Below are 24,996 nucleotides of genomic sequence, written 5' to 3'. Positions count from 1 at the left end.
ATCCGCCGTCCGGAGTCAATGGAGCGAGCGCGCCGGCTGTGATTGATGGGTGTGGCCGACACCTCGGGAGAGCCGTTCGCTCCAGGCGTTCCAGCGGCGCCCCGCGAGCAGGCGCCGGCCTCCTGATTTACCATCGAGGGCCTTCCAGGGAGTTCTAATGAGCTACTTGTGCTTGTTTGCTTTCCGTAAGGTATTGGGGGAATCTTCTCAGCCAGAATGTCTAGTCGTTTGTCAGGTTACAGGGGATAATTATTCAACGTATGGACATCTCTTGGCGTAGGGAAATCAGAGTATCACTATTAACTCTACATTTAGTAGCACAGAAACGACTGCAAAACCAGTGTAACTATATACAAAATTTCCAGAGCCTTAGAAAAGTATTTTGATAATGTAAAATTGACAAAATATTTAAGGTCCTTGGCAATTCAGATACTTTTAATATAGATCTGTGTTATTAATTGTACCGTAAGTCCTTCCGTTTTAACAGAAAGTTTTACAACATTACGCTATCTGCAACAACTTCAGTCTGTGCTGCTTCAGATTTATATTTATACAACTTGTCTATTTCAGTTAATCTCATTTCAACAATTGTAATATTAACGGTTTTTTATTTCATTTTATAACTTAACTGTATCCTACCTGTTATACAACTCGAAATTGTGATATACTTTGCCGCTACCTTACTGCGCTTTCTTCGCCTATGAGTCTGGGCACTTAACATCGGTCAATCCGTTTACGACCAGCACTGTCTCCATATATCATGGCTATTTTCTATCTCGCTTTACATGCACAACAGTGCTTGTCTATAGTTTTTATACGCTCATGTTACGAGCACGAGTTCGAAGGTGTGTCTTTAATGTTGTGGATTTCATTAAACTTTGACGCTATTACCTTGTCTCTTATCGGATATATAGGCTTACATGATAATATATATATATATATATATATATATATATATACTTTAGCGCTGACATTCCCTAGCGCTGTTAACACGAACTGACAAACATTTCTCTTGTTGTAGACATAACATTTTGTATTCTGGTACGCACCGTTCAATAATTTTGCTATAATCTTGTATACGTATCATTAGTTTTGAATGTCATTCAAGTTTTTCCATCCTCAGTTTCAATATATTTCAGATTTGCACATGACCGGAAATGGTCAAAGTAAATTATCTGTCTTCCTATACGCGATCTTGACCAATAAAGATCTTACAAAAAACATTTTTCACAGAAATATGCACACTCAACTAAACCATTCCACTGATGTTTGCTTTAGAATTGATATGCCTTATTTCAAAGCTCCCATTCCTATATTTCTGAAAAATCTCTCGTCTTTCCTGAAACTGAGAAATTAAAACGTTATCTTTGTTAAAAACTATCGATTTCTAGAACGTTGGAATCTTAAAACTTAATCCTTTCATAAATTCAGTGTTAGTGTCGTGTAGCTCTACGTTTTCTGATTACAAAATATTATAGTTTTCCTAGAATAACATGTTAGTTTGTGAAATGTTTCAGTCAGAAAATTAGAACTTCCATAAAGTTCATGACAGCCTTGGACTACCAAAGTGTACGTTCAAAACTCCAACTTACACAACAGTGCTCTTAATTTTTACCAGTCTAATATCCTACAGCTCATACTTAAACAAACCTAGTTCATTAATTTAAATGTGTATTATCTATTTTTCGTGTCTTTCATGTTATTATTGAACATGCATCTACCGTATATTTTATAATTTGGCATATCTTTCCCACGTGCATCATTAAATATGCGTCAGGCACAAAAGGAAAATCAGTTTGTGATCTGTACTCAACTCTAAAATCTTCTTTAAGTCAATTGTCGCCAATCATTCAGTATGCAAACATAAACGGCAGTCAGTTCGATCGAGCTTTAGAATTGGCATTTTCATTCAGTCAGTTCCTGGTCAAAATATTTAGTTACAATTATTATTACAGTCAAAAGCATATTATTCACACAACTATTTAGTGGTGAATACCCACTTCTTCATTTTCGCAAAGGTACTTAGAGGCTATATGAGCCACTGACTTGTGATACACGAGGTCTATTAGGAAAGTAAGAAAAGATCGGTCGCGAAATGGAAATTGTTTTGCTTGCAACATTTAGTTACACGTCCAGCTAGCTCTCTACATGTCACCACTCCAACTTAGATATCAGTCGTAGCGTTGTAGAAACTTACTAACACCCTCGTCACAGAAGGCAGGATCGTGTGCTTTCCGACATTTTTCTACGCTGGACTGCAGTTCCTTCTCTGTGCCAAAATGTTGTCTTCGTAGCCAGTGGTTGATTTGAGTAGGGAAGAAAATCAGATGGAGTTAGGTCGGAGCTGCCAGAGCTGCAAGAGCGTCCTCATTGAACTTGCAGTGTGCAGCTGAGAATTGACATAAAGAAGGTACTGCATGACAGTTACGTAATATGAGGCTGCATGAAATCGGGTGAAATCTCTCAGCAGGCACCCATACTTGGTGGGAGAAACTATTTTATAGGCATTTATAGTTACTCAGTGTGTGCTCAGAACTGATAAGAACGACGTGACGCTATCTACTGGCATATTAGAGACACTGTCCAACACATCTGTGCAAAGCTTCATCGCATTTCACTATCTTTTCTATTTCGCGACACATCGTTTCTTACTTTCGGAATAGCCCTCGTAATTTGTGAGCCATTACGTCCAACGTAATCTTCGTTTGCTTAAGGACAAGGGCCACTTCGAAGCATTTAACAGCTGTTTAAGGCACCTAATGATCGTTGGGACGATAGTGGCAGCAGAAGATCTACGAGACTTGTGAGGCACCGAAAGCAGATCGAAAACCTTACGGGATGAAAGGCAGAAGCGCTTCTTGACAGGAATAAAGTTATTTATGAAGTTGCTGATTGCTGCAGTTTTTCAAGTAATTTGATCCAAGGTGAAGGAATTAAACCACGAGTAACATGTGGACATTAACATCGTCAGACAGTTTCTGGGAAAACACGATGAGTACTTACGGCAGTGTAGATCCGACATGGACATGTCGGCGAGCTGCCGCCCCTGCATCCTGGTGGGGAACTGGCAGGTGGCTGCGGCATGGGTGCTGTTCAGCAGACCTCGCAGCATCTGGGCGAGCCATAGCAGGCTGCAGTCGCAAACCAGCGCGTTGCTGTCCAGCCGCCTGCAACAACACGACCCGGTGTGCTTAGGCGTCAGCTCGGTTGCATAGACGCTAGGGGCTGCGTTTCGTGCAGCGCTCAGGGTAGCCGAGTGAAACGTGAATAGCACGAAAAAATTCTGTACAGCTTAATTATGTTATAATGAACGTAGGTTTAGCGTGTATCGTATTTCTTACTTAATTTTAGTATGTTGACTAAAAACCGCTGCAGCTGTTATAAATCATTTGTTAAGGGCACGACTGGATTCGCAGTTTGAATTATATCATGAGGCGTAAATCTGAATAAAAAGTAAAAAGAGAGCGTAAACAATGTTACGTAAAACTTATACTTCAAATATATTGATGAAGTCACTGTTACTGTCCGATCCCAAACCTTTCTTTAAAATTTGGGAAATTTCAGAAAAAGGGGTAGTCATGGTTTAAAACGCGGCATTGAGACTTTAACCTGTGAACAAATAGTACGAGAGTAAACGTTATAAATAGCACGGGCAAGAGGGAGGGAGGAGGTCCGTTTGTTAACATATGACTGTCATTTTTAGCGAAATTTTCTATATTTTACAGAAAAGGTTGGGATCAGATTGTGACTTGATCACTACATTGCAAATATTCAGCACTGCGGACATTTACATCACTGTCGTATGGTCTATGCGCAATATTGTTTACGGTCTGTTTCTTATTGTCATTGGGATTTACACCTGATGATTTAATTTAAATTACGGACCCAGTTGTACCTCTAGTAAAGTATTTGCAACAACAGCAGAAGTTTTTATTCAACATGCAAAAGTTTGTGTGTGGATGCCCGTCGAATTAACTGTTATGTTAGGTGTAACATACTACCATAAGAAACGTAGCTGTAAATTTCTAACACATTCGCATTACATAGCTGAATAATACCCTTATTTTTGTGAGTAGAATGCAGGATGGTTATAACTAAACTTTCGCTACTTGGGGCAGTGAAGGCGGAAGACTAAGGAATGATATTCAGAGTGTGCGCTACAGGATTTTCGTTATTAGTAGTGTCAGTGTCATGACTTGCTGTTAGGCGCCGGTTTTGGTACGGCGACGTAGGGTTGAAATACAAGCATCAGTGTACATTAAGCTCCATTCGAAAAGCTGATTTCTCAAAATAACTGCAATGGTGCTGCTGCTCCTCGAGAGTTGAGAAAGGTAGGATTAACCGTAGTGTTGGTAGCATTGATAGGGAAACGAACATAAATGGATGTCTGAGAGAGAAAATTGAAGCCAAAGATGTCTTTTTTTTTTTTTTTTTTTTTTTTTTTTTTTTTTTTTTTTTTTTTTTTTTTTTTTGCACATAAAGAAAACCGCACACAGCTCAGTGTTAGTCCGTTGGGTTGTATATCTATACAAAATGTAACCTGCAATTTATAAGTAATGAAAATGAGATAATCCCGTAACTTTCGCGACTTTATGTAACCAAAGTAATTACTTCGATGCAAGTGCAGTTGACATGCATCAACATAAAACAGTCTCTGTAGTTGTGGTTGTTATTTTGTACTTTGTCATGAGTAGAGGCAAGATTTTCTTGATATTATTGATAAGTGAGAAAGTTGTTTATGAATAACAGAAACATGTTTTATGTAAGATCGACGAATATTGAAGCAATGTTTGATTCATTTATGTTTTGCGTTTTTATTTTAGGTGTTCTGAGGAAATTGCGTTTTCTAGCACTGTATGATAAATCCATTTCTTTTTGTTTTCTTTAAGTTTTGGTAAAACATCCTTCTGATTCGCATTAAAAAATCAACAATTTTCCAATAAACCCCGAATTAAACATCGAGAATTTTAATTTTACTATAAATACGGTTTATTTTTAAGTAACAGACAGGTCGATAATTATATACAACAAAAATGTTCTGTAGATTACGCTGTCTTTACATATGCTGACTTAGTTTCTGGATGGTTCACTGGTTCCGATTGCTATAGGTATCTAGTAAGGCACTGACCGCATACGTAAATAAAGTTATCGGAATAAGGTAACGTCCGATGGGTATGCAACACGCCTGACAGACGGATAAAGCGTTTTCGACCTTAACTTACCAACGCTACTACGAAAACTGCTATAGTCTAGGCCTGTCTCTGATTGCCTATGGCCGCCTAATTAGTTTTACAACTGTAATGACCACATTAAAGGATGACGGAGAGGTCCTGTTTCTACAATGGGGTTTAAGAAGATGATTCGGAACTTTCAATTAACCGGCGGAGTTGCAGTTGCCATGGCTCAGAATGCTTGGAGCAATGGGCGCCCTTTAAGCAGTGTACGAATTGATCACAGCAGCTGAACATTCCATGCTCCACCCTTCGAAAAAGGCTACGAACATTTGTGAAATGGTATCTCTAGTGCGGTTCCAGGCTGTCGTGAATGCAGTTGTTCGTCGAATTGAGCAACGTTTGTAACCTGCAACGTAAAGGTGGTACGCTGTAAACAAATGTTCCACTCTCAAATGTAAATTGAACTGCGTTTCTTTCAATGGCTTATTCTTTATTTCTCTTCCGCATACCCTTAAAAATGTTTACCCACAGCTTTATTATCCTTCGATCATTCGTTTTTATGTGCGTGCTTTGAAGTAGCAGAAGTTCAATTATAATCATCCTATACATTAGCGACGCAGTGGTAACACTGGTTCCCGTCAGATCATCGAAGTTAAGCCCTGTCGGGCTGGGCTAGCACTTGGATGGGTGACCATCCGGTCTGCCGAGCGCTGTTGGCAAGCGGGGTGCACTCAGCCCTTGTGAGGCAAATTGCTACTTGATTGAGTAGTAGCGGCTCCGGTCTCAGAAACTGACATACGGCCGGGAGAGCGGTGTGCTGACCACATGCCCCTCCACATCCGCATCCAGTGACGCCTGTGGTCTGAGGATGACACGGCGGCATGTCGGTACCGTTGCGCCTTCATGGCCTAATCGGGAGAGTTATACATGAGTGACTAGTTAAGAACTTGTAACAACGGCTGCAACGCGACCAGCTATAGAACCTAGCCAGTGGAGTAAAAGACAGTGCCATCAAATAAATGAAAAAATAAACGCGACAAATTCTGTGCCTTGTTAACGAATCATATGACCATTTCACTGACGAATGCCCTGCACAGTTGACAATGTCTGCACAGATTAGCAAGAGGGCACGGTTAAATGGTGTCCAGGACTGCTTCGCAAAATGGAAACGCCGCGAGGAAGAGTGCGTCAATAGGGAAGAGGAATACTCTGTAGGTGACAAAACACCAATGATCTGGAAAATTAATAGTAAAGTTTTAAGAAATAATGTTAGATTATTCTCAGAGCATGTCCTATATGTTAAACCGTATTACACCAACAAGTAACGCTTTAGAAAAGTGTCATATTGCAAATACCAGCACGTGGAATATGCTCCTGGTTTTAATACACGATTCACAGTAATTCTATTCGCAGAAATCTCACAGCCGTCACATAAACATTGAAGTGTCTTAAATATTTTCGGGCAAAAGCGAGGTTCAGTTACATAACTGCTATATAATGAAACAAAGTTTATATTTCAGATAAAAGACCAGAGTTTAAGAAATTTATAGCTGCTGTGGACCCAAACATGAAAAAGATTATTAATAAGGACGATTTTTAATATTTATACTTCAACAGCACCATCGATCAGGAAGTAAAATTAAATTACTTTTTATTCCCGTAACATGTATTTTCAAATTAATGGAATTTTCCTCTTTAGTTGGAGCAACATCGAGGCATTAAAAACTTAAGTACACAGTGTTAATGTCCACAGTAATATTTATAACGTATTCGTCGTGAATTTTCTATCTACTTTCTAGTCCATTATGCATTTTACTAATTTTCTAGTTGCCAACGAAGCCACATTTCCACAGAATTCATTTGATTTTTGGCACAAAACCGACCAACTGCCAAAGCTTAGTGGACCCATTGCCGCTGTCCAAGAGCCATACGTTGTCTCGCCACAACTCTAGTCTCTTTTTTCGGCTTTTTTCATGTATCTATTGTAAAAACGTCAAGCGGTGTTGATTTCCTGAACTTGTGTGTCATGAGTTGAAGTGGAAGGCCTTCTTGGTCGAGGATCGTCTTCAACTGACTGACAACTAATTTTGAACAGTGAATACAATTTTTAACAATGTGTACGACCCACAGCACCATCTCAATCAGCTTGTTTCAAACCTTCTGCCAATAGCATATCACTACATACTTCCGTTCGCAGTAACTCCAAATGTTCAGTTATGGTTTTCAACCGACTTCGCATGTAATCACATGATTTTTGGAGTGCTCATACTCCAGGCGAACAGGGACTGATATGAATTTTAACTGAATCTCCACATTTTCAGTACACTTCTTCCGCTTGTGTGTCAGCTGTTGCATAGAAGTGTCTACCTACATAAGAAAAACCACTGAGAACTGTATCATTCAATCTACTTTCGTTCATAAGTGACACATGCTGTGCTATGAAGAAAATTCCGATTTGGCATAAAGTATGTTATAGAGCGTTATTCTCTTGAAATTCGCATCTACGAGTGTCTTCGAAGAGGTGGTGCTGGTAGGACTGTACGGGACCAAACTGCTGACGTCATCAGTCCCTAGGGTTACACACTGCTTAATCTAACTTAAACTAATTTACGCTAAGGACAACACGCACCATTCCCTGAGGAAGGACTCGATCTTCCGATGGGGAGAGCCGCGCAAACCGTGGCAAGGCGCCCCAGATCACGCAGCTACCCCGCGTGGCTTCGAAGAGGCTACGACTACACACATTAGAAGTTCCCGAGCATATAGGCTGCTGTTGGAAACATATGTAATTTGTGACAGCACGGATGTACAGCTGCCAACATTATGGAACGCTGTATAACCTGAGCAGCACCTGCTGAGCGAAAAGTGTATTCGCCTGATTTAAACCTTGCGAACGTGTCAATAGAAGGATACATATTTCTTCGACTAGCAGCGATCACTACTTCTTTGCTACTTATAGCAGAAGGTGACATTTTTCGAATATATTGATCCATGACTCGTGTACTTAATTTTTTATGCACGAGAATTCAACGTTGAATCCCGATTACAACTGATTAGAGAAAACTAATAACAGTCTGTAACTTTTGTGTAAAGGGCACTGAAAGATTTTTTTGAAGGAAGTAGGATCTCATGGAAACCATTACGGCAGACACTAATTTTCATGGTTCTAGCACAGTAAAATCGCAGATACCCAAGATGAATAACCGTTTTTTATGAAACTAATTTATTCAAGCGGTTCTTAGTGTGCTTAGTCCTAATATGATAAGAACGATTTATTCACCATTTTTTAAAATTCACACGCAGTGTAGAAAAAAGCCAGTTTCAATGGTTTTAGTGATATACTATTTGAAGCGATAATAATAAAAAATTGAAAACTCCTTAGTACAATTATCTTCTTCTTTTTGCGCAAGAACTTCATGGCACCAAATAAAATTGTTCTAGAATCTGCACCATTAAACTCGGCCTATTGAGACAGTCTGCAAAACCATACCCAAAGACAGAAAATGTTTCGAGTATATCTATCCGAAGTTTCCTTATCTGTCAGAAGGGAAACTGCAAAAAGGCGTGTTTGTCGGATCCGGTATTGAAAAAATTGTGGACGATTCTAGCTTCAAACCAACAATATGACTCAGAAGATGGCTTTGGTATAATTAAATGAGGTCTTTACTACGTCTTTGGCAGCAAATGAGACCCACTATATATTTTTGTTGCAGCCAACATACTGGAAAGCTTAAAGAGGTTAGGTTCGTTGATGAACCTAAATATTAACTTTTTGAACAGTCAGCTTGATTTCGCTATAGAATTATCAGCCAATTTCGCCACCTTTGGCATTATCCAGCTACATCCCAATAAAAATCGTTATTCTTACAGAATGTTATATTCCACATTTTAGTACGGGGAAAAACATGTGATACTGTTCCTAACCATAGTTTCACACTGACGTTGTACGTACAGACACAACTATCATGAAGTCCATAAGTAAAACGGAAAAATTTCAACCCAACAAAGATGCGCCGAATTTAGCAACAAATGTTTCTATTGTGACGTAGCTTGATTAACAACTAAGGGGGCGATATCAGGTAACTGCTATATAACCTAACGAAGTGTGTATCTCGAAGTGTAAGACTAGCCTTTAAGGAATTTATAGTGGCTGCAGACCCATACATAAGAAACATTATTAACAACGAGGCGATTTAATATTGCACCATTACCATCGTTCACCACATAAAATTAAATTACTTTTCATTCCAGGTACTCGTGTTTTGAAATTTATAATATTTTCGTCAATACTTGAAGGAACATCGACATATTCAGTATTAATGTCTGCAATAACATCTATTTGTATGTTTGTTGCGAAATATCTTGCTTATTTATAGGGCATCAGGTCTTTTACTAATTCTCTAGTTCATTGCGAAGTCACTCTGTGACAAAAATGTACATCATAGAAAGAAAACCTAAGGTTGGATATGGTTTGATAGCCAGAAACCAGCATGACTTTCGAAAACCACCATTGCGGAATGGTGTGCCATGTTCCGTGCTCCATGATTAGGCACATCCCCATGTTGCAAATATCGTGACCCAGAAGTTTCGGCAACTCAAGTGCGAGGCACTCGAGAATCCGCGCTGTAGTCCTGATCCCTTCCTATGTCATTACTGTGGTAGATTCTTTTATGTGTTTGTCTATTTTTTGTTTGTCTGTTGCCGATGTATTATGCTGGCAGTAAAAGGTCGTAACAACGTGATAAAATTGTCTCTGATAGTGCTCTTAAAATAATTACTGCTTGTTGCGCGTATGAAGAGTCTTGGGAGAGACGGCTGGATAATTTTAGCAACTATTCATACATGAGATTGCAGGTTCGAGTGCTGTTGTCCACGTCTCATTCAATCTGAAACAATTCTGCTATTTCAATAGTTCCAAAAATACTAATAAAGGTCTGCTAATTCAATAGTTCCAAAAATACTAATAAAGGTCTGCTATTTCAATAGTTACAAAAATACTAATAAAGGTCGTGACGCTCACCTTTGTTCTCATGAAATAATAACAGTTTATTGTGTTTCTTGTACAATTCTCCACATAACATCAAAAGAAGCGAACAGAAAACCCCAGTTACCCTTAGTTACGAGTAAACCACAGAAAGAGTAATATTCCGAGTCAACGATATAATTATCATACTGCCGGCCGGAGTGGCCGAGCGGTTCTAGGCGCTGCAGTCTGGAACCGCGCGACCGCTACGGTCGCAGGTTCGAATCCTGCCTCGGGCTTGGATGTGTGTGATGTCCTTAGTTTAGTTAGGTTTAAGTAGTTCTAAGTTCTAGGGGATTGATGACCTCAGAAGTTAAATCCCATAGTGCTCAGAACCATTTGAACCATTTGAACCATAATTATCATAGAGTCTCTCAGATAACGTCTTTGCCACTTAGCTTTCTCACAGTCGATTCAGTACATTACATATTTATTACGCTACATTACCATGCCTTCCGTCCTTTGAAAGATCCTTGAAGTGTCGGTGATTCCTATTGGACGAGAATGTGCACCATAGAGTTACGGATTTCGCCACACAGCAACACACGATGTTTTACCAAATCTACAACATCAGTCTGCTGTGTTGGTAGGATTATTGCCTCCAGGTTCATAGTGACTTTTCTCAATAGGCATACCGATTCTGAATTGTACGGTCTTCGAACTAAAACTTTTTATCACCCCTCATATAACTTTCAAATATTCAGAGGTTAATCTTTGCCTCGTCCTTCGTTCGATGCATCCATAGTCAGTGGTAGATCTTAGAGGCAGGACGTTTACAGCAGCTTCTACGAATATTCTGAAATATGGCAGCACACGTGTGGTTGCATCGGACAGGATGCACACTTCCTGTATGGCCTGCAGCCGGAGCAAACCAAACAAGCTGCACACTGCAGCGCGGCGGCGCTGACGTCGCTGTTAAGACCGCGGCCAACAATGTGGCCAGAGATAACAGGCACCAGGCGGTGCTGCCAACCCTGCAATATTTATGCGTCGTCCTTGCAAATGCGGGCTGCGCTGGCAGGCCGCGACGCATATATTCCAGCCATGCTGCCCGCACCCGCCTCCGGCGAGTATTTCTGGAGCTCGCCGCCGGATTAAAGCAAACATTATGTTTCCCGCGCTGCATGACCTCAGCGCCCTTATTTCGGGAATGCTTCGGAAGATTGCTCTCGCAGCGAACGTCTGCTCCCTAGACCGCATCCTGTATAAATGCGGCGACGGCAACGAGGGAAATTTCTGCTGATGCCAAGAGCCAGCGCGCGTTTCTGCAAATGGATGGACATTACCTCCCGAGAAATGTACCAACTGGCTCGAGGGTCAGATTAAACGTTCCGTATCCGTGAGTTAAAGGACTAAGACTACGATATACGCGTGCAGTCAAAGAAATCGAGGAGGCAGTTAACCATTTCAGAGTTGGGTACTTTCACAGACAAGTGGGCAGCGAATTCGATAGTACAGAAAATAATTGTAAAGAAAAATGCACCTCCAGACGGCTTAAAGTTTACCGTTTCTCCGATATTTTCATCGTTAAGTCATAGAAAGTGTGAGAAATCGGAACGTATAACCATTTTCAGTACTCTAGTGCATATTTACAATTTCTACGTCATTGTATCATGTGTTAAAAAAGTAGCACAGACCGTAAAATGCCCATAATTCACACAATTATGAAAGCGATGCCGTGACCTGTTCAAAGAAATTCACAGGAAGATAAATCAACTGTTTAACTATTGCTATAAAGTTTTCGAATAAAGCACTTGTGAAACGGTTTGAATTCACGACATCCAGCACTGTATGACAATATCGTTTATTGAGAGAGATGCATAAGGGGCCGAAACTGGTAGTCAAAATAAAATAAAATAACATCTCAGTTACACGGCTGTTGACAAATTTCATTGATATTGACAATTACTTGACCAGATGATGTCCCTTGTCCATGCTGGATCTACAGAAATCGCTGTTAAGTGTGTTGTTCATTTACAGGAAATGCACACTTCTAACTAAAACAAAAATTTCTGATATGTATGTTGTACATATGACTGAGTCTACTTAAATATCAGAAGAAATGTAGAAGTGACGTAATAACTCTTTTCATAATTTAAAAAAAGTCTCTGTTGACGATATACTTCAAACTATATGATTTTCGCTATCCCTCCCCAGTATAAATAGATAAAAATAATGTTAACGCACATTTTGCCTTTATCTTTGTGACTGCAAACTTTAGGTTGCAGGTATTTCAGTTTTTATAAAAAAATGATATGCTTACTAATAGATGGGCAATAATGGCTACAACATTTAGTTTTAATGCCTGAACGCACATAAAAGTCTAGAGTATCAGTTTTTTCCTTATTACCACGCTGAGGTCACTGTGTAACATTTAATACTAAGTAATGCCTTACAGTTATGTCACATATTAAGCTCCTTCCAGTGGATAAATACGGTGAATAACGAGCGCATATGATTTCTGACATTTTTTTAGTCTAAAAGCAGTTAACATATGCTATTTGGGTTGGTGAAGCATTTAAACTTACGTTACACGTATTTTCGAGCCATAGCTGAAAAATATCAGGTTGTACTGTGTCTAAGGCTTAGGAAATAATACGAATGCTATGAGGCGTGCGTACATTTGTGTGTGTGTGTGTGTGTGTGTGTGTGTGTGTGTACGTATGTTTGTCCACAGGTTTTGCTGGAGTGTGGCACTCTTTTAATTGAAGACAATTCTTAAAAAAACAGAAAGATGCCGAGTGTCCCGCATGAAATGTTTACATGCCTGCTAATTCAAGACAAGGCAGGCTCGTCATCAGATGACATCATTTACAAGAGATAGAGCGTAAACTTTACGCAGAACGCCACGAGTATTATAACACTTTCCCACAAGTTAACAAGAACGAAATAAATTGAATAATGACAGCATGTAACATAACAGCAGTTTCATTCAGACAACCGTTGATCCAGATTCAGAGCAAAAAGTACTGCGTCTTATTTTCTTGACAAAAATGTAATAAATATACAACAGGATGGTGAGAATCAGTCTGAAAAATTTGAAGGTTACACAGGAGGTAGTGATGATAAATAATTGTTAAGAAAACAATTCGATACGTTGCACCGTTTTCAAGTTATTTAGCATTGAAATTAGCCAATCAGGCCGTGGAGCGCGCAAGTTTATGAAACCTCCCACAGAAAGATTCGCCAAACGTGTTCTTCGGTTGATTTCGTGAACATCGAAGCTAAATTTATGCTAGTAGATAATCTAGTTTAAATTTATCAATTCCGGAAAAGGTGCAATTTCACTGATAATGAGTATTAGAACAAGCGGTAGCTGACGGACCCACAGATGTGTGTGCATTACTGCATTTTATGTCGTGCACGTGCTTGAATTTGCCCGCGCAAGGACCCGATTGGCTAACTTCAATGCCAAATAACTCGGAAACGGCACATCATACCGAATTTTTTATGAACAATTATTTCTCAACACAGACTCTCCTGAAACTCCTTTACAAGATTTTCCTATTGTTTGTGATCCCATCTGTATAGGTGAACAGATCGAGAAGACCATTTTCCTATAGGAATATCGTTTCTGAAAATATTCTCGTGTACTTACTCTCCTTGTTCTCATAATGAAAAAAACGGACGTTGGAATTTAATACGTTGTAACCTTCAGTTTCGTTATGGAAAGAAATTAGATAAAGGAAGAAATCAGCAACGCCTTTCCTGAAGGAATCATCCCGATATTCTGTTCGTATGGTTTAAGTAAACCTGAAGTAGCTTGAATTACGTGAATAATACAGAAATTTGAAGTCCTTTCATTTCGAATAAGTGTCCAGCGTCCTTAAACAACAGACATTTCCCTGACACTCGTTTATTTTATTCACGAAATATATTCGCAGTTGCGAATGTCGACCAACCACTAGTTATGAAATGACGGCCATGAAAATTTTTGCCGGATCGGGACTCGAAATATATATATATATATTTTTAAAGGAACTTTCCAGAATGGATGGGGGCAAAGTCGGGAGGGGACGCAACTCGACGTCTGACCACCATGTTCCATTCCCACCCTCCAGGTACCAAGGAAAGCGGTGTAGGAAACGTGCATTAGAGGTGCAGTGATCATTCTTCATTTATTTATTTCCCTTTTCTTTCTTTTTTTACTTCTTTTATTTATTTTTTTTAACACTGATACCACCGAGAATATCAGGAAACAGGCGTTACGAGGAGGACGGCGCAGAAGACGTCAGTCGCATTGACGCTACCTACATATGGATTTTCCGAGAAGAAAATTCCGATGGCCAAAGACTGTATCGGTTCTAAATGTGCAACAGACGGGGATCAACTCTTCATGACAGGAACATCCCAGCTCTGGGGTGGTTTAAGGAAGACACTGCAAAGAAAATGGGAGAAAAATTGTCTGTATTTTCATGAAGGAACCGCCGAAAATCAAGAATACTTTTCTTGCCATCAGCAAATACATAGTGTGCTGTGTGTACACAAACCCACTGCATTGAGTTCGTGTTCGCTTACGGGGAGTAACCCGCGTCCGGAAAGAGGAGCAGTTTAATAGGTATCTGATGAGGAGTCGTACGGGTAATTAGGGGCGACATCTGTCGCACCAAGAACCAGACACCTCTCGCCGATCGGCACACCAGGCGGTGCTCGTCTGAGCCCATGACGTTACAAGCGACACACAATGGGGTGTCTGCGAGGTGAATCCTGAGAAAGCGTGGTGACCGGCATACTTGCTTCCCATTTACTGTAAGGTACCGTGTAGACTAGACATCAGTGTCAAGATAAGGAGCACACACTGATCGCCAAAATGAACGCCAGTCGACATGGGGATGCTTGCCCTCAGCCACATTCGGTGACCTGTGCTGCTCAAGAAAACCATAGATCGCCTTCCTGGATGTCAAGTGCGCTGGCAGTATCACAGTACGGACGTAGCTCCGTTCAAGGAAAAAGTGACGGAAGTAAAAGAAGCGCGGGACTCCCGAAAGCTGTATAGATGCTGAGAGAGGGTGTGGTGCACGAGCCTACAGAAATAGGATGGTAAGGCACTACGGCGCCACAGCGTGACGTGAGAGCTAATGAAAAGGGCTACCGCTCTGTCAGGCACATGATACAGACCTAAATCTACCCTGCACCGCGGTAGAGTGAGGGTCTCGTACCTTATCTTGAGCAGAAAGCCGTGGGAAACAAATGAAGACAATGCCACCAGCATGCGGTGGGCCATGGATGGCGGAATAGGAAGTGTCTGTGTCACGTAGGGGATACGTATCGGCAAATACACATTTACATATTGTGTCCGTTGCAGCAAATCGTGCGCCTGTAAACGTTGATCTAAGAGCCGAGCTCGTAGTTGGGGAAGAAGACCTCGGTAGTTGAGTGCAGTTACCCGCCGCAGATCACTTGAGATATTGAGTCCTAAGCATCGGAGAGTATCAGCTACAGGCACTGTTCGCAGGAAGTCCGGCACCTATAACTATGGCGCTCGATTTGCGGATGTTCAGGCAACTACCAGAAGCTTCGCCGTAGGCAATAACCCATGCAAGTAACTCCCTGACCTCAGCACCCCTACGAAGAAGAACGATGACGAGATCGTCTGTATAAGCAGTGTAGTTGACTACATGGTCACCGAGAGTCGTCCGGCAGCCTTGACGCACTGATCGACAGATCGAGATGGGAGGACTAAGACGGCCATTGAAAATTACACGAGGCGTAGTTCCACGAAGGAGACACATTACGACGTCGACGGTAGTATCAGGATAGCCCATATCGCGGAGCACCCTTTCGAGGTAGTCTTGGTCGAACCGATCCAACGCCTGGCTAAAGTCAAGAGATACCAAAAGACCAGGTATACGACGAGCGTGAGCAAGAGCGATTATGTCCCAATAATGGCAGAGGGCAGTGCTGGTGTTACTGGCCCCTCATAAAGAAGTTTGATCTGGGAAACCACATACCAAGCAGTCGGTTTAAACCGCACAGCCAACAGACGGGTAAAGAGCTTTGTGTTGAGTAACGTAAAGGGTCGTTAATCGCATATCCGTGTGGTACCGCGAGTCTTGTGGATGGGTGTGAGGAAACATCGAGGAAAGTATCTGGAATCGGCACGAAAAGTGACATGAGGTCCTGACAAATTTCTGTCCCCACTGGCAGCAGAAGAGTACGAAATGCACGTCAGAGCCAGTAAATCTATTCGTAGAACCCGCCTGGATAGCGTAATGGACTTCGTCCTCCCTGACGCTAGCAATCAGATCCATCGTCGCATCCACAGGAACTGAGCCAAAGGAGAAGCTGGAGACCACCGTAATGTTAGTAGGGTGGTGACTTTGTTCAGAGTACAGCGTAACATAATGTTCGTGGAAGGCGGACCCGAAATCCCGTTGGGTACCAAAATGCTGCCTATCATCGGCCACAAGATCATTAATTAAATTAGTCCAAGGTGACATCGGTTCGCTACGACATGATACATAGAAGGACGCCCTTTCACTAACCCATAGTGTGTGCGCGCCCTGAACGTAACTGCAAAAGTGTTCAAATGTGTGTGAATTCCTAAGGGAACAAACTGCGGAACTCATCGATCCCTAGACTTACACACTTCTTAAACTAACTTATGCTGGGAGCAACACACACACATGCCCGAGGGAGGACTCGAACCTCCGGCAGGAGGGCCACGCAATCCGTGATATGGCGCCCTAAACCACGCAGCCACTCTGAGCGGCATCAGAACTCCTTCAAGGTGGCGCCGAGGATGGGATGTGAGCAGTGCCTTGCCGCGATTCACCACCGGCTGGTACTCTGGCGAACACATCACAGTACACTGTCGGAGAATAGTGGAAGAAATTTCTCGAGACGATCGCCGCCATGGCACAACCTCCGTTCAGTAAGCAATCCCGGCCGTATGGAGGTCAGGCTTTGCACAGGACAACCACTATGACAGGCCAGACTGATAGGCATCACGGCGTCGATGACAAGGTCTCGATGAGCTGCGGGCAGTTGGCTGAAGTAAGGTAGATCGTGTTCAGTTTCCATGGTCCACGGCCGCGCCTCACCCTTTGGAGCCAGAGATTGATGGCGCAGATATATGCGTCATATAGTCTGAGAACGCAACGGGCCAGTCTTCAGCAGCCCGCACTGACAATATCGCGGGAGAGGTAAACACGATGGAGTCGGCTGGAAGAATGGCTAGTGAAATGCGTAAACCCCAGACGATCGCCATGAGCATGCTACCTAGAACCCACTAGGCCGAGGCGCTGGAGAAATGTCTCTAGCGCCGCGCACGGAGAGTGACGTGGTATTTGGTCTTCGGGTGTTTGGGTGCAGTAGGTGTCGTCTCCCATGCTCAATGCATCCTGCCGACCCAGGAAGAGAGGCGTGGACTGTCTCTGAGAAGATGATGGAAAGTTCACGGCGGGCAGCCGAATCAGATGGCGCATAGACATTGGCGATCCTGACGCCACTAAACTTGAGAGCCATACCTCTCGCATCAGGGAGATATGCAACAGCATCAGTGCGGATACCGTCACGTAAAGGGATCGCCAACCCATTAACGGTGGGGGAACATGAGAGACGTGTGCTATAAAACCGTGTGGAGCACAGAAAGTTGCAACGTTAACCTCCTGACGGTGACCTACGTCAACGTCCGAGGCAAACAGCATGTCATGGAGTAGAGCCAGATCGTGGCGTACGCGAATGGTGTTGACGTTGACAATGGCTATGCGATAAGTCTGGAAAGCTTCCGTCGCCAGGAGGACGGCGATTCATACACAATCTTGTAAGCCCCCGTCAAATACTGAGGTTCGTGTCCGGAACGATATACGATGGCAGAATCACGCAAATGTAGCGGTGGGAAAGGCTGATGCCGGATTCAAATTTATTCCAAGAATTCGCTAAATTAGGAGGTCACTTAAAAAATACCGATCGACCAGTTTTTGAGTGCCAACGACTCTGCCGCCGTATTTAACGTTGTTCCCGTCAGATCACCACAGTTAGGCGCTGTCGGGCTTTGTTAGTACCTGGATGGGTGACCGAACGGGTCTGCCGAGAATACTGGCAAGCGGGGTACACCCGACCCTTGTTAGGCCAAATGAAGAGCAACTTGACTAAGAAGTAGCGAAAACTGACAACGGGCAGGACACGTGGTGTGCTGACCACATGCCTCGGACGGTACCATTGCGCCCTCAAGGATGTTCGGGAGGAGAATGATGTTCGTTTGTCACAAAGGTGAGTTAAATAAGAGATACAGAAGATTTAATGTAGAGCGGCACCCATCGTTACAGATGAGCTAGGGAGAGATCGCCTGAGCGTCAAAGAAATCTCAGCGGACTTCAGTGGGAAACGCTGCAAGTCGGCTAACGTCAACATCGTAGAGTCGTAGTCTAAACGTTCTGGGAGTCCGTGTCCCAACTCGAATAAACAAAGATATCAGTTCCTCGCGCACTGTCCACAAGGATAGAATTACATAAATTCTTTGTCCATTGACGGTTACTGACTACTATTAGCACCCCGCGCACCACAATTGAATGGAACAAGAAGAAGGAAATGATTCTGCAACACGGTGCACCCTCCATCACATACCGTACGGGGTTTCCATGGTATGTATATATGTCACTGTGGAGTAACTAACATTCATCGTGACAGAACTTTTCGTTGGAGACAAATTACAGCTCCATAGTTAAGATCGATTGTTCATATGGAACAGCTTCCCTGTTGTTATAAATATGAAATCTTCACTACAGTCGACATTTTCGTTGCAAAAGAATTCAGCAGCTGTGTTGATATTAATTTTTTTTTATTTACAGTTTATTTTTCCGTCTCGGTGCCTCATATTTTTCCCGCTGTAGTTAGTTTCGATCACATATCACCTTTAGGTAAGTAACGTTTAGGTCATCTTCATTAACGCATAATAAGTGAAATTTTGAAATAATTCAAACTGGAATTTAATTTCTAATTATATTCATAGTAGTCGAAATTTATTTACATCACGGTAAAAAAGATCCCTTCAGACAGAATGTAATGCCCTCATGCATCGTTCTTTTCCGACATTCTGTTGCTTAGAAAAGTTTTGAAACAAATATTTAAAACTGAATTACATTAGAAATCACTACCACACAATTGCTAAGAAAAATTTCGTAATTTTAAGTGTCATAGCCGTGATAGTAGATCTACTGTTAGCTAACAGCGTTGCACAAACGCTGCTGGTTCAGTCGCTCATTTAGCGTGCACTGCAAAACCGAGTACCTACCATTTTGTGAGTAGAAACAAACCTTTTATCTCCTAAGAAGGTATCTATGAACCTCCCTTTAAAACAATGCTTTGTAAATGTGCTGCAACTAAAGTATTTCACCTGCAGTAAAACTTCCATATCTAAGTTCAGTGTGGTTCAGCGTTTCGTAACAAAGTACAATGTCTACAAAAATATCATTTTTATGGTTAAGAATGTCGGGCAGTGCTACAGAAATACGCGAAAAAAGGTATATTTTAAACATCCGTAAATCTACATAATACAAGAATACGCTAACCACATCTGTACAAAACCAGGCAAGTTTCGCAATGTGGTGATGTGTTGACAAACAAACTGATGAATTTCGATGTCTGTCTGCTTGTTTTTAATTGCGTTTGCTCTAAGCTAAGAAGAATAGCTGCTACCACGCTACTTACAGTCGTTTCAGTGCTCCCAAGTTCTTGAATGCGCCAGCTGGTATCTTCTGTATCCTGTTGTTGTGCAGGAACCTGCAACAGCACACAACTTTAGGGAAAATAGTTTAAAGTGACTTCAGTTATTTCACATTTGCTTGAAGTACGTGACAAAATAAATTCCGAAATAAGCTCCTTTCAAGACGAAAGTCATAGGTTACTTAGTATTCCAGATAGATATTACACTCCTGTTATTCCTGTCAAGTCTTAAGTAAACAAATTTCTAAATTCACAAATGTCATTTGGAGTGGAAATAACATTTCTAACGGACAAACATATTTGTTAGTAGTAGTCCAAAAGTAGGCACAACATTTGCTCCGCACTGTCACCTAAATACATGAAAAACCACTTTCAACACTGTACCACGACATCATTCAGAAGACCGTCTTGTGATTCTGCATCTTAAAGAGTGCTTTCTTAAAGTCACACACAGCACTTTCTATCTCTGTGGTCGGTCACTAATCTGCCCTATCTCTTTAACAAAAGGACGAACAGAGGCCATAATAGAATTGCTTAGGCCGATATGTAGCACAGGGAGCTGCAAATTGCATTACTCTTACTAAATTCTTATCTGAGGCGGTCTGCGCGTATACTCAATTGTCGCCCTCTGCCTAGCAGAGAAAATGCTTGCAAACTATTTTAAATTTAGATTACGGCGGTTTCGCGTGTACTGATGTTCATTCGAGGCAGCGCATTGTACTGCCCCCCAGAACAGGAAAATTTGTACGAAATTCTCCTTCCTTCCCCTAAATCTCCCGCCACTCCAGCTATATTTTACTGTAAAAAATCGCCCGTGGTGTCTCAACATTCCAAAGTTTCTATTCTCTATCCCAATCGTCGACCAGCGTGTTATTTTATTTCAGCCATCAGTCTTTTGACTGGTTTGATCGGCCCGCAACGAATTACTCTCCTGCGCCAACCTTTTACCTCGGAGTAACATTTGCACTCCGAGTCCTCAGCTGTTTGTTCGAATATTCCACTCTCTGACTTCCTCTACAGTTTTGACGCTTTGCAGGTGCCTCTAGTACTTCAGAGTTATTCCTTCATGTCTTAAAACATGCCCCACTATATCCTGTCCCTTCTTCTTGTTAGCGTTTTTCGTGTGTTTATTCGTAACTTTAGCGAGAACCCCTCATACCTTATCAGTCCGCCTAATTTTCAACGACCTTTCACAGTATCACAACTCAAAACGCTTCGACACTCTACTTTTCCAGAGCCATACAGTACACGATTGACTACTGAACAGCCCCGTGCTCCAGACGAACATTCCCAGGAATTACTGTCTAAAATTAAAGTCCTATGTTTGATGCAAATAGTCCTCTTTTTGCGGTAATGTCGTCATTGCCTGTGTATGACTGATTTTTACGAATATGTCCTCCTTGCTTCATCCGTCGTGGATTATTTTGCTACCAAGGTAGCAGAATTCCTTAACTTCGTCTACTTCGTGGTCACCAATTTTGATGTTAAGTTTATCACCAATATCTTTTCTGTTGTTCCTCAGTACTTCCGTCATTATTTAGTTTACTCTCAATCCACATTATGTCCTCATTAGACTGTTCATTCGATTCAACAGGTCCTGCAATTCTCCATGTTCACTGAGGTTAGGAATGTCATTGCTGAATCTTATCATTAACATCCTGTAATTATGAATTTTAATCTAATTTTCGAACCCTTCTTTCATTTTTATCACAACTTCTTGGATGAAAAGATTCAGTAGTGAAATAATACATCCTTATACACTTCTTTACCAGGGTATTTCGTTCTTGTTCTTCCATTCTTATTCTTTCCTCTCTCTTTCAAGTATTAAGTCACAAAATATGGAATGAAGCATCATTTACTAACTGAATTTGGTTTCTTTCACTGCACTGTACGTCTTCACACATCTTTACAAGTGTAACCCCGTTCGAGTACACAGTTTTCCAGGCTATTTTTTACATTCGTATTTTACAGACGTTTTGGATATTTTTAGTGTTATCACATTGCTGTTGGAATAACTAGTCTAACTTTTATTATGTTGCTATTGTAACTGGGATTATCTTACCTGGTGAACTGACATTTTGGTGATGTCTGCACCGTGGCTTCCTTCGCGGAAAAGTAAGATGAACGGAAATACACTCCATGCTATTTGTCGAAAACTGATGAAATGTGTCTTTTTAGACAATACTATTTTCTGTGTAGTATATTCATTTCATGCCAATATAATACTAAACCTATATACATAAAACAAAGTAGTCAACTTTGTTACACTATGTGGGAAATTTGCTCTAATATATTGTTCTCTTACACTATGAAAGAACTCTAGCTAGCCAAAGCATTATTCCTATCACACTTGTTCTCGAGCAGAAGAGTATAGGTTATGCATTGATCCTTTAAACCTAGCTAAGAAGCATCTGTTCTCATCAGATAAAACACTAGAAATGTGTTCATATGATCATCTACTGTGGTCGCTATTGGCTACTGGTCTACGGAAGTCCAACTAAGTGTTTCACACGCATTTTGTTTTTGGTTTTTGAGTGCAGTTTCTCTCTTTCTCGAAACAAAAATTATAAAATAACTCTACGTAATATGCAACCCGCAATAAATATTGTTATCAAGGCACCAGCATTGTGGGCAATGCATACACAGTGATTCAGATGCCACAACCGATATCATTTTATGCAGCCTGCAATGTTATACCTAGCCTTTAGAGATCACGCGCGAGTTATTCATATTCTCTCGCTCGATATGCGAACACTATTACTCTACAGGAAAAATGAGCAGAACTTTTATGTAGGAAATGTGATGTAGTGATGTAGTAACGTTTTGTACGGGGATATGTTTTGGCTCGACTTCAGGGTTTTCAAGTTATGCACGGAAAACGTAAAAAACGTGACCTTCAAACGCGGCTCCACCCCCACATTCACCCCTCACCAGTTCGAATTTCTAGTCCTACCACTGTACAGAAATTTTCGACTACAGGAAATATTCTCGATATTGGTCTCTGTTGACTGGGCTGTTACGCTATCAGCAGGGTCGAGTATATTATTTAACATTATGAACTTAAACGTGCCCGTGAGGGCAATGAAAGAAAAATAACTTTTGTAAGCTTTAATCTGAAACTAATTACGTAACAATTCTATCCAAATTTAACCTTTGCAAGCACGGTAGCTTCATAGTCAGAAGGCCTGACGAATAGAATGATGTAATTGTTTATTTTATGCTGACAAAATTCAAAAAAATGTTAGGTAAAACCTACACACAGCTCAGTTGCACAATTTGTAGGTGTTCGACGAAACCGGTGGCGTATGAAGGCAAGTCAAAGAAGACCAAAAATTGTCGAATGTGGGAAATAATTCTTGCAGTCGTAAATTTTTTACAGTGATAGGAGAGAGTGCCATGAACAACATACTAGAAATCCTAACCGGTGGGGAGTGAGTGTGGCGGTGGGGATGCGTTCGAAGGCCATTTTTGTACGTTTTTCTTTAATAACTCAAAATCTAAGGCCTCTAGCGAAAACGTATCTCAGTATAACATTGAAGTACATTAAATTCCTTATTCATTTTTTCTGTAGGACTAATAGTTTGCACACAGCGAGCTAGAGAATATGAATATCTCACTGGTTGTTTTTGAAGGCCAGGATTAACATTACGGGTTGCATAAAACGACATCGATAGTGGTAGCTGAATCACCATGTATGTTATGTGTGTTAATAGTAGAAGTGTCATGCATTGCAATAAAACATAGTATATTCCCAAAACAGTTGTATTATTGTACTTTCACTGTACAGGTTGAAACTTCATACGACACACAATAAACCAACGATGACATGCCAGCTTACCGATGTCCGAATGGCGTGTTGCAGCAGGCGAGCTGAACAGTCCACAAGAATAAAAAGGCATACTTGTAAAAAGTCCAGCAAACATACTAAGGATTCGACATAAAGTTTTGATGTAACTTCGATTATTAGGTCTTTAAAGACGGACGAAGACAAGAAAAAAAAATTGGCCGTGTCCCTCCAAACCTGGAAGAACCCACAGGAATTTGAATCGGCCTTCCGCGCTGCACCACATCGTGAAATAATGCTTTACAACTGGTACAGAGAAAATATTTCTGCCTGTGCAAAGTTGGCTTTTAGCTTTTTTGTTTTTGTTTTGATGTCAGTTGTATGGCTATTAATAGAAAGACAAATGTTTAAACTGCGCTATCGCTAAATCTGTATCATATGGTTATCTGCCCTGCAGCATGTTTACGCTTCCAAGCCCTCCCTGATTCTCTGCCCTCTCATTTTCTCTTTGTACTTTGGTACACTCCATGCAGTCTACTAACGTCATAGAGCACCTGGTATCTCCTTCCACCGTTCCGTCTCTTCTCCCGAATAACAACAATAACACCTTCACTTGCTTTACCGGTTGGCAATCTCTTAAAATATGTCCAGTCCAGTTCAGCCTTTCCCTCTCTTCCCCGGACTAAAATCTTCAACTGTCTCTACTGGAACGTAGTCTCTCAAATTATATCCTGTGCAGTTTAGCTTCCTGATCTTCACTGATAGTAACATACTTCGATCATCTCCATCGGTTCTCAGTACCTCCTTATTCCTGACTTTTTACTCCAACTGGCCTTCTCCATTCTACGACATATCAATATTTCACAAGCTTCAATTTTCCTCACGTCCTGTTTCCTCCATGTCCATGTTTCTGCTGGACACAGGGCCACATCTCATATTAGGCATTTCACTAATCGCTTTCTTAGTTCCATGTTCCAGCCATTACCTAAGAGTCTTCTCTGCTTTCGAAATGACTTTCGCCAGCGCCATTCTGACTTCGATATCTTGCTCACGATTCATACTTTCCCTCATCCAGCTTCCAAAATAATGCCTCACCAGTTATATTGTTTCATGCCCTGAGTTATAATTCGCTCCTCCTTTCTTTAAGCCTAAAAACACGCCTTTCATTTTCTTTTTATTTATGTTCATATCCTATACTACAAAGGCTTCATTCAGGTCATCTATCACATGAATCAGAGCCTCTCCATTTTCTGCAAGAGTCACCATGTCATTTGCGAATCTTATACATTCTGCTTTCCGTCCACCTATCACTTAACAGGAACGGAAAATTAATTTGGATATGCAATGAC

General features: G+C 41.3%; 1 protein-coding gene across 1 annotated transcript in view; it reads right to left on the bottom strand.

The window, feature by feature from the left end:
• LOC124794669 (peroxidasin) overlaps positions 1 to 24,996 on the bottom strand; it is a 197,827-nt gene that overhangs the window by 165,648 nt on the left and 7,183 nt on the right. The window contains exons 2-3 of the mRNA XM_047258204.1: positions 19,849 to 19,920; positions 3,004 to 3,167 (exon numbers count right to left, since the gene is read on the bottom strand). Of these exons, the coding sequence (XP_047114160.1) occupies positions 3,004 to 3,112 (109 nt within the window). The 5' untranslated portion in view covers positions 3,113 to 3,167; positions 19,849 to 19,920. The remainder of the gene's footprint in view (positions 1 to 3,003; positions 3,168 to 19,848; positions 19,921 to 24,996) is intronic.

This window comes from Schistocerca piceifrons, chromosome 4 (assembly GCF_021461385.2).
Source record: "Schistocerca piceifrons isolate TAMUIC-IGC-003096 chromosome 4, iqSchPice1.1, whole genome shotgun sequence".
In the NCBI taxonomy this organism is placed as follows: domain Eukaryota; kingdom Metazoa; phylum Arthropoda; class Insecta; order Orthoptera; family Acrididae; genus Schistocerca; species Schistocerca piceifrons.
Note: the sequence above shows the minus strand (reverse complement) of the source record. Positions and strands in the feature narration are given on the sequence as shown.